The sequence below is a fragment of the Doryrhamphus excisus genome, chromosome 5, assembly GCF_030265055.1.
Source record: "Doryrhamphus excisus isolate RoL2022-K1 chromosome 5, RoL_Dexc_1.0, whole genome shotgun sequence".
Lineage (NCBI taxonomy): Eukaryota > Metazoa > Chordata > Actinopteri > Syngnathiformes > Syngnathidae > Doryrhamphus > Doryrhamphus excisus.
Window position 1 is genome coordinate 3,775,342 of NC_080470.1, and position 10,969 is coordinate 3,786,310.

Below are 10,969 nucleotides of genomic sequence, written 5' to 3' on the forward strand. Positions count from 1 at the left end.
TTTAATCCACAAATTAATATGCAATATGAATTAATTATTAAAAAATCGAAAAAATATAAGACAAATAAGATTAGCATATTCATAAATAGTGTTTAAAACTATGGTAATTTTTACTTTATACGATAATGTTGTGAATTATCTTTTAAAGACAAGTGAGGTATTGTAATGCATGATGCCGTGTGGAATGAATGACTTTCTGTAGCGGTCACTGTGGGAATGGAACCGAAGGAGTCTGTTGGAGAATGGATTATTTCTAAAGGGGTAAAATTGATTCAGTTTTCGACCCCTTGGAACGGATTAATAACAAAAAGCGAGGAACTAAGGTATGGTATTAAGAAGGTTACACCGTTTCCACACCATCTTGAAGTACACACACACAGGTAAAAAAAAAAAAAAAGCTCCAGTGGACATAGGAGATACAGAGCGTGAGGCATTCAGGAACGATCCATGATTTCTCAAGGGCATTGAGTCGTGCTTAGGATACAAACAGGTAACTCTCTACACCAGAGGTCTCAAACACGCGGCCCGCGGGCCAAATGTGGCCCGCAGGACACTAGTTTGAGGCCACCGCCTTGATATGAAAGTTTAATGTTAGTGCGGCCCGCGCAAGTTTGATATGGATGCTGTATGGTATCATGTACCCAGAAAAAATTATTACGTTTGATTCATGTTCATGTTAAAGGTTAAATAACTGTTAATAGTTATCCTCCCTATCCGTGTGGAAGTGGTAAGTTTTTGGCTATTTAAGTTTAAAGGAAATAACTTGAAGGCTACCGTTTAGGTGGCTAGCTCTCTAGTTTGCGAGTTAGCATGTGTCTCAAGACCCTGCAGTTGCGCAATATGTTGTAAAAAAAGTATAAATGTGACTATAGTCGTGTTTTGTCATGTCTACAGGGCTCTAATAATGCTTTGTTCATTTTAATCTGAAAAAAATAATTTGTCTACCCACCAACTATATGTGGTTTCTTAAGTTTTTATTATTTGCCGTTTTATTATTATTATTATTATATTTATTTATTACTGATTGATTGATTTTCTTTATTCTTGATTTTCATCTTATTTTGTGTAGAAAAATAAAAAGTAAGATATTTGAGAACAGTGGAATGTTTTATCAGAGCTTTTCTTGTAGAAAATTGGAACCAAAGGGAAATTTTTGTTTTTAATAAATGCGTTTTGTTTTTTTTTGGAAAACCTGATGCGGCCCAGTCTCACCCAGACCCGAGCTCCAGTGGCCCCCAAGTAAACTGACCCCTGCTCTACACGCTTGGTCTTCCGCATCAGGCCAAGGGTTCTCAATGGGTGTCCAATCTACGACCCCTCGGTCTGCAAGTTCCTGCAGACTGAGCTACTGTCGGTTGAAATAAACCTGCCAAAACGATGCCACATTTAGGTGCCAGTGACCGCTCCGGACTCTCCTTTTATCAGGGCTCATCTGGCGGCCGCGGCATAGCCTGGCATGAGACCATGCACCAGTTGCAGTCCAGGGGTTGAAAGCGCCCCTCTGTGCTATTTGCAGCCATGTCTGTCCGAAGGAATCTGGCACCCTGACTGTCACGCAGCGACCGTGTGTGTGTTTTTATCCCTAATTCTACCACAGGGATTCTGGTTGTCCATATGACCACTGCGCAGGCTGCTGCCCTGAGGCGACTTGACATTGTCTGTGTAGAAAAGACCACACGTTGATGTAAGGGCTGCTCAAATGCTGCTTGAATATCAAGACACGCGTGCACTATTCCACACGTGCACACACTCAAACATACATGGCTAGCGCTGGGATTGATGTTCCTTTTAGCCATCATAAAAATGCCACTCAAGTTTTCCACCCCCCCCTGCTAAGCGTGTGTCAGTCTGCGGACGTTCTGGCCAACAGTGACGGAGACGCTGTTAGTGACAGTGGTGGAAGCCGCTGGCCGCGGGCGGGGGCTGTCGTGCCTGTTTTGAGATGGAGTGAGGGGTGCGGGGGACAGCTGAGGCAGGAGGGGAGCTGCTCGGCCTGTCAACTGGTTGAGACCGGAGCACGTCTGGTCGCAGTTCCGAACTGGACAGCTCTCTTTTTCTCTGCGGCTAGTGCCATCGTCCTGTGGAAAGGCACAAGGTTTATTGCTGCCACGCATGCTCTGGTGAAGCATATGCTTCAGCTGAAGGTCAGTGATGTTCAGTCCAAAAACGCCTGAAAGAAACACCACTTGTCTGTCTGCCTGCTGGAATCTCCAAATCAAATCAGGGAATGCTGCTACAGTAAACCTCGGATATATCGGACTCGGATATATCGGAAATTCGCTCACAACGGACAGATAAAAATGAACCGATTTTTCTGTAATGCATTTCCAATAAAAATTCATTGCATATATCGGATTTTTTATAACGGATTTCGCCTATTTCGGACGAAATCTCCAGTCCCGTTCCAATGCATTTCCATTAAATTTCCCTCGCATATATCGGATGGCCACATCGTGGCGCTCCGATTCGCTGAATCGTGACAGGCCGCTATATGCTATAGTCAAGGAAGTGCCTTTTTATAACGGATATAAATCCGATATATGCGTAAAACGGACATTTTCCGGTATACGCATATAACGGATTTCGCTTATATCGGACCTAACCAGTGGGAACATTTGAATCCGATATATCCGAGGTTTACTGTATAATGCTGAGTTTGCTGAAAATGGAATTCTACTCTACAGTCAAACCTCAATTTTTCCCTCGGTTTTCTTACAGCGGCTCAGATTTCGAACAGTTTCACATTATAAACTAGTCCTTTTGCCCAGTACTGTATTGTCCAGTAAAATCGAGTGGCCAAAAAAACACCCTAATCGTTAAAGACTCAACTGTACTTGCATTTTTGCATGTGAATGCAAAATACCCCACCATGGGGTCAACGACAATTTCAAATGCCAGCACTGTAGGAAACACTATTTAGTTTGAGCTCAACAAGATATACAGGAAGTCTTTATTCCTCCAAGGCATCCTGCTGGCTTGACAGTGATGTTCTCCTCTGATTTTGGATCAACAGTTGCAAGAAGAGTTGTGATTATTAGATTAGAAGACTCAACTGTCCTTGCATTTTTTTTTATTGTATGTGAATGCAAAATACCCCACCATGGGGCCAACGAAAATTTAAAATGCCAGCACTGTAGGAAACACTATTTAGTTCGAGCTCAACAAGATAAACAGGAAGTCCGCATCAACAATTTGATGCATTGTTTTCTGCATGTAAAAGTATAATGATTGTTTGTGCTTGTTATAGGCTTTTGTGGGGGTTACATGAATTAAAATAAAAAAATCCGCAATTGGTACAGATAGCCACTTTATTGCTCCAAAGCGTCCTGCTGGCTTGACAGTGATGTTCTGCTCTGATTTTGGATCAACAGTTGCAAGAAGAGTTGCGATTATTAGATTAGAAGACTCAACTGTCCTTGCATTGTTTTATTGCATATGAATGCAAAATACCCCACCATGGGGCCAAAAAAAGAGTGATCAACAGTTGCAAGAAGAGTTGCGATTATTAGATTAGATTCATCTCCAGAACCCTGCACAGTCTCTCTTCTTCTTCTATGTCTCACACACTTCAAGGAACGCCGAATGTATATGTAAATGTATACATTTTTAGGGTACATTAAAAAAAATGTGGTTACTTAGGGTAAAAAAAATCCGAAATTACTGATGAAAAAATAATAATTTTTGATGAAAAATCCAGGGAATTTGCAAGGCTGTGCATGCTGAATCATGAATATGTAAGCATCCATTGTACTGTATCTCTAACTCCTGTCCATTACAAAAATAATGTAAGCTACCCTGCCATGACAATGTGAGAAATCACCTCAAAAAATGAATTTTTCACCATAACGTAATGACTCCTTCCTTGGTATTTGCAAAAAGCCACCAGGCAAAAGAAGAGTTTTCACTTTCACTCTCGGTAAGCGCAGTCAAAGTCCTTTCCTTCGATGGACTGTCCACAATCGATTGGTTGGGGGAGAAAAAAAGGCCGTCGAGCTGAAACAAGCTGGATTTGAACCAGGCAGCAGGAGTTTACTGTGTTGTTTGTGTCATCAAGTTCTTGGCTAAAACAGCATGAGGAACAACATTCCAAAGCCGGCCATTAACAGATTGTAAAGACGTGGAGGAATGAGGCAGACATTCAAGTTGGCCTATTTCACGGTCAGGGCTGCAGGACTGCCAAAACCGTGAGTGGCAATGCATCTACTTGAAAGTGACAGATAAGTCCCCAAGGCAAAAAAGGCGCAGGGAAGGCGGCATGCAAGCGGACCCAGGTAACCTACTTGATGGGTGTGACACCTTCACCGTACCGCTGTAGAAATGTTGCCGGCGCACGCTCCGCTGCCTCGGTTTACAATAACACCGAATAAATTCACCTCTCATCCCGCCTGACGACGTGTCCCCGAGAACCTGTCCTCCTCAGCACTGTTAGGATCATAAATCTCCTTGTAGCCGCGCTCAGGCACACCAAGCGCTTGCCTTTAGGACCCCACCTGCCCTAGTAGGATAGTGGCCGCGCCGGTTTGGCGGCGACGACAGAATTCGGCGGCAGACCCATCCTCTCACCCGGGCCTCTGTTTGCCCAATCAGGCAAAGCCAAGCGAGCGTGTGTGTGACATGCTCAGAGCCTGAAGGCATCGCGCCGTCTTCCCACATGCGCTAACGAGTCAAACCTCACATCTCTTCTCAATATATCTGCAAGTGGTGCAGAGCGGGCTCTTGGCCTTACCTCGCACTGCTATTACTGTGGGCTGCAAAGTGCAGTGTTTAGCGGCACCCTTTATTCTATATTGGCCCCATTAGGAGCCACAGGGTGTTGTACGCTAGTGAGTCTGCCTATGCATTGCTCTTGAACATGAGCTGATGCGTTGCAGTCGTGGGATCGGTGGGTTGGGGGGGGGGGGCCCAGAGTTCATTAGGCTGCAGCTCAGGAGAGCAGCCGCGGGGAGATGCGCTTTAGCCAAGTGTTGCCAGGAGGCTGCGAGTCTGGTGGGGCCGCTGTTGATGTCCGCGGCGTGTTTGTTAACAGCCTGATTCCATCAAGTGGTGTAAAAGCGGGGCAGCCAAGTGAGAGGGCTGACCCTTGGCCCTTTTTTTCTATTTTTAAACAACACAGTATTTCAGTCAAAGGTAAGCGGGTTCAGTGGAGCCGATGTGGAGTGCAAATGATGCTAATATTCATGCGCTCGTACATATGAGAGAGTGAGAGAGAGAAAAAAATAATAAGCGATGCAAAGCAAAAGAGCACAAGATGTTATCTGACATCCGACTGTTATCTTCTCCGTATATGCCCTTTATCTTGAGGGCAAACATCTAAAATGCACTTTCAGTTTTCATTCCTATACTCCCACCACCCTTGTTAATACATCAAAGAAGAGAAATACCACCGAAATTAAGTGCTCATAAAAATGAAGCTCACTGCATTTCATTAGATATTCAAGAAAATCTTGCAAACAAAAAAAAAAAAATCACGATTAAATTGTATACTACACATGATCCTTTCTCTTCCTCCATTAAAAAACAAAATACTACAAAATAGCTGTGATGTATAGGAGGCATTGCACAGTCGCTACCCCTATTTCATCATGCAGTACACTGCTAAAAATGGCTGAAATAACAATGAAGCATCCCGTTCTTAAAACCGTCTTCCATACCTGTTACCTTGGCACATTCAACCTATACATAAAATCGAGAATTAAACAGTTTCTTCATGGCAGGGTCCTTCACGTTGACTTGGCCGTAGGGACACTGCAGGAGAAGAATTCAATAATGAAGCAACCACTCTCGCAAAGAAGTGCAAAGAACAACCACTCTACAAAACAGAGGACAAAACATCAACGCAGATAAGACTGATGTGATTAAAGGGCGGGAAAAGAGAAGATGGGGACTAAAGAGATCTGAACAAGAACCAAGACCAACTCACATGAACACAGTATTTAGAGAGTAAAACGGCCATGGAGTAATAAATCAAACCATGGTGTCTATCAGTATTCTATTCATTTCCAATGAGTGTGCTCTAATAATGATAGAAATTATATTTGGAAAGTCATAAAGAGGGTTTGCCATGTTTAAACTCTTTTTTCATTCATTAATTTTCCACTGCTTATCCTCATGTGGGTCGCGGGGGTGCTGGAGCCTATCCAAGCTGTCTTCGGGCGAGAGGCGGGGTACACCCTGGACTGGTGGCCAGCCAATCACAGGGCACATATAGACAAACAACCATTCACACTCACATTCATACCTATGGACAATTTGGAGTCGCCAATTAACTTAGCATGTTTTTGGAATGTGGGAGGAAACCGGAGTACCCGGAGAAAACCCACGCATGCACGGGGAGAACCTTGGAGAACCTTATTGCCTTGGTGGAAGCAACTAGCCTAACTTTGGTCTGCTTGTAGATAAGCCACTGTTTTACATTCCTCCGCACTTTCATGTTAATTACACTTCAAAAACTGTAGAGGGAGCCTGGGAGTAGAAGCCCAAATTATTACTTACTGCATCTTTAACAACTACAGTTCAGTTCTTTTGAGGTCAAAAGTGATGATTTTAATTGCTCAGCGACTATTGAGCCTACTCAGTACTTTAAACAGTTATCATGATTATCATGATACACTAAGTGGTCATTTACATATGTTACAGAACATTATTAACATTCCATTTAGTTGTGCTAATATTGAAACACATGGTCCAGATCACAGAAGAACAGAGTGAGACAGAATGGAAGAGAACTAAAAGAGCGGAAAAATAGAAAATACACAACAGGAAGAACACACAACATGTTTAAAACTCACGTGTCTGCACGCGCTGCCGCAGCATGTCCCTCGCCGAAGGTGGGCATACTCTGTGAACACCTTGTACCCACTGGAAGGGTCGACGTACATCTGTTTTTTTGCCTGAACATAATGAACGGATTATTTTTTTAATGAGTGCAACATGCAATACGTAGGCTAGTGTATTGTCCTTGCATACACTCAAACAAAAGGCAGAGGTAAACACATGGCTGAAATTAACATAAATATATATAACAGATTGCTTTGTGTTAAAGACAGGAGGGGTGGATGTGACCTCTATGCATCGAAAGAGATGTAAAAACATAGTTTCTTATATGATATTACAGATTAATTAGTGCAGTCCTTTTGTGTGCAATTCATTAGTTCCAAAATATGCAACAATGAACCCATGATTTACTTATCTAATTCAGCTATACAAATACAACCTTTTATTTTACGCTCCGACTGTTCATACATGCAAACCACCTTCTGCGAGTGAAAAACACCAAACTCTTTTGCCATCCCTCAGGAAGTTCGGAAATGTCACCTCTCAGTCTGTTTCAAAATGAGAGCCCACTAGTTGGTGAGCTTTGACAGGCCACAAAGACAAAAAAGCCCCGGGCCTTTTGGTGACACAGCCTGTCATTTCACATGCCATTGCACGGGCCACATAGTGAAGCTGGCATAGCTGCCCCCCCCCCCCCCCTTTTTTTGCATTGTGCTTTTCCCACCCAGGTCTTAACACTCTCCTCAGGTCGTGGCCAACTTGCCTCAACTTCACTGCACACTCAGGAGCACAATATTTACAACAGAGATTGCCTAAAGGCGTGCAGATGCACCTACCACTGCACGCCTCGCTAACTGCGTTTGACGGAGGAGTCGAGACAATCTGGAGGATGTGAAGGATCTGACAAAAAAAAATAAAAATACCACCGCCATTAAGCTTTTTATACTACGTTGAAATACAATCCCTGTGACTCAAACCTATTTTCTCGGTTTCACCACATTTTTTGTAGACATACTTATTGATTTTAAAATCAAAGGACACGCACCAGCAAATACAAATAGACGGTGTAGACATTGAAAGGTTGAACGAAAATAAATTACAAATATGCAACATAAGGTGGCCAGAAATATTTCAGTATTGAACAAAGCAAAATTTGTTCTCAATCAGAAATCACTCCACACTCTTTATTGCTCTCTGGTTCTACCATATCTTACTTATTGTGTGGAAATATGGGCTAATAACTATAAAAAAAAGCAATCTTCACTCGCTAAATGTACTGCAAAAAAAGGCCAGTAAGGATAATTCATAATGCCGCCTACACAGAACATACTAACTCCTTATTTCTAAAATCACAAATACTTCAACTTGCTGATATAGTTCATCTTCAAACAGCTAAAATAATGCATAAGGCTAAAAATAACCAATTAGCTAAAAATGTCATCCAATACATAAATTAAAACAGACCATTTTTTTGGCAGGAAGCACAAATCAAAGGAAATAAAGCTGGAATAGGTGCAGATTCTGCAAAATCTAAAAAGCGGTGCGGGTTATTGTGTGTAGCTGCTCTACAGGAGACTACAACTCAATACAAAGAGTCGAAAAATGAGCATAATAGGTCCCATTTAAAACAACTTCAAAGGGACAAAAAGGGCAAAACCACCAAAACCAGTTTCACAGCAGTGTGTGACAAATTTTGTCTAAAATGATGCATTTTTTTATTAGTTTGGGAGGCATAACAATTTCATAATTTGTTCCACTTTTTGTTTCCACTCATTGTTAAGTTTTAACTCATATACAATTGTAAAATGAGGTTAACCACTGTGAGCATCCATCCATTTTCTTTGCCGCTTATCCTCACAGGGGCTGCAAGATGTGCAGCTAACTTTGGGCGAGAGGTGGGGTACACCCTGGACTGGCAATTCGGAGTCGCCAATTAACATGTTTTTGGAATATGGGAGGAAACCAAAGTAACCAGAGAAAACCCACACATGCATGGGGGAGAACATGCAACCGCCACTCAGACACCAAGCGGAGATTTGAATCCAGGATTCAAACCCCGGTCTTCCCGATCTCCTGACTCTGTGGCCAACATGCTAACCACGCGACCACCGTGTGGCCTCCACTGTGACCAGTAAAACATAAATAAATATATAAAGTATAAAGATATTATATATATAGCGTGTACTTACCATTAACTCAGCCATTACAACTTACCATTTTTTTAATTCAATTGTACTTTTTTCAAAAAATGTCGGGGTTAATCCTTTAGATCAGGGGTGGTGAACCTCTGCCCCTGGGGGCTTATGCAGCATGCAAGATCATTTGACCTAGATCTAGCCCACCATGCAAAAAAAAAAATCACTTTTCCATCAGATTGCGGACTATTAGCTTGTCAACGGTCAGAAAAAAATATGTAAGCTAGTTTATTGATTGTTAAAGGGGACCTATATGCTTTTTCCGCTTTTCTGAACTTGAAATGTTGCTAAAGTGTTGTATTATCGTGTTAATCAACATTTTTAAGATGGTATAAGCCAGGGGTCTCAAACACGCGGCCCGCGGGCCAAATGTGGCCCGCAGGACACTAGTTTGAGGCCCCCGCCTTGATATGAAAGTTTAATGTTAGTGCGGCCCGCGCAAGTTTGATATGGATGCTGTATGGTATCATGTACCCGGAAAACATTATTACGTTTGATTAATGTTCATGTTAAAGGTTAAATAACTGTTAATAGTTATCCTCCCCATCTGTGTGGAAGTGGTAAGTTTTTGGCTTTTTAAGTTTAAAGGAAATAACTTGAAGGTTACCGTTTAGGTCGCTAGCTCTCTAGTTTGCGAGTTAGCATGTGTCTCAAGACCCTGCAGTTGCGCAATATGTTGTAAATAAAAAGAGTATAAATGTGACTATAGTCGTGTTTTGTCATGTCTACAGGGCTCTAATAATGCTTTGTTAATTTTAATCTGAAAAAAATAATTTGTCTCCCACCAACTATATGTAGTTTCTTCTAAGTTTTTATTATTTGCCGTTTTATTATTATTATTATTATATTTATTACTGATTCATTTTCTTTATTCTTGATTTGTTTATTTTTCATCTTATTTTGTGTAGAAAAATAAAAAATAAGATATTTGAGAACATTGGAATGTTTTATCAGAGCTTTTATTGTAGAAAATCGGAACCAAAGCAAAGTTTATTCATTTTTCTGTTTTTAATAAATGCGTTTTTTTTTTTTTTTTTTGGAAAACCTGATGCGGGCCAGCCTCGCCCAGACCCTAGCTCCAGTGGCCCTCAGGTAAATTGAGTTTGAGACCCCTGGTATAAGCCAATAAGAAAACCATGTAATGTCAATCAATCAAAATTTGCTTGAATGTGTATTAAAGAAATATATAATTATATATTAGCCAATTTCTGTTCTTCAATACACTTATTTACACTGTTGCCATTACCTCACATGCTTCTGTGTGGACTCTATGGATGAGCAGTTCCTCCTCTGTCAGCTCCCTTGTGCCATTTTGCTGCTCGGTTGTGCTCTCCTTTAGTTCTTCCCCGTTCCAGTCATCGTGGTTCGGCGTGTTAGTGGATTTTGACATCGCTATAACAAGTCGACTTTTGAGCGGAACTTGAAGGAGAATGAATGTGCTGAGCAACGCTCCACTTGGACAACGGCGGCAGTACATCGCCGACCGTTCTTGAACTAGTATATCCGAGTAACATATCTTTAATTATACTTAAAAGTGCCTACCAGCACCAGTTTTCACAAGTTGTACCTTTTTCATGTTTGTTTTCCGCCTTTTTGTTGATTTACCTTCACAGAGGAGAGCACTACTTCCTGTTTGGTAAATACGTCATGTGCACGTGATCATATGTACGCCACTGCTCCCACAGCGCCACCGCGGTCATTTGAGGAACAGCAGCCGTTTTGACATGGCATTGGAAAGACAACATAAACAGTACTTTGGCTGTGTGTTGTCATGCAGCAGTATAATCAAAGTAAAATCCAAATTATTATTATTATATTAATTATATAAAATGTAATTTAATGAGAGAGAGCAAAATAGCAAAAAAAAGAATCAACTTGCAGGCACCATTTAAATCAGGGGTCTCAAACTCAATTTACTTGGGGGCCACTGGAGCTAGGGTCTGGGCGAGACTGGGCCGCATCAGGTTTTCCAAAAAAAACCCCCAAAAAAACGCATTTAT

At 41.6% G+C, this 10,969-nt stretch overlaps 1 protein-coding gene across 1 annotated transcript; it reads right to left on the reverse strand.

Annotated features, from left to right (window-relative positions):
* Positions 1 to 879: 879 nt before the first annotated feature.
* Positions 880 to 10,627, reverse strand: c5h1orf53 (chromosome 5 C1orf53 homolog). The gene is made up of 4 exons (XM_058072369.1): positions 10,216 to 10,627; positions 6,789 to 6,890; positions 5,699 to 5,745; positions 880 to 2,078 (listed from the first exon to the last, which is right to left on the reverse strand). The coding sequence occupies exons 1-4, from the start codon at positions 10,444 to 10,446 to the stop codon at positions 1,997 to 1,999; spliced, it is 462 nt and encodes a 153-aa protein (XP_057928352.1). The 5' UTR covers positions 10,447 to 10,627; the 3' UTR covers positions 880 to 1,996.
* Positions 10,628 to 10,969: the final 342 nt, after the last annotated feature.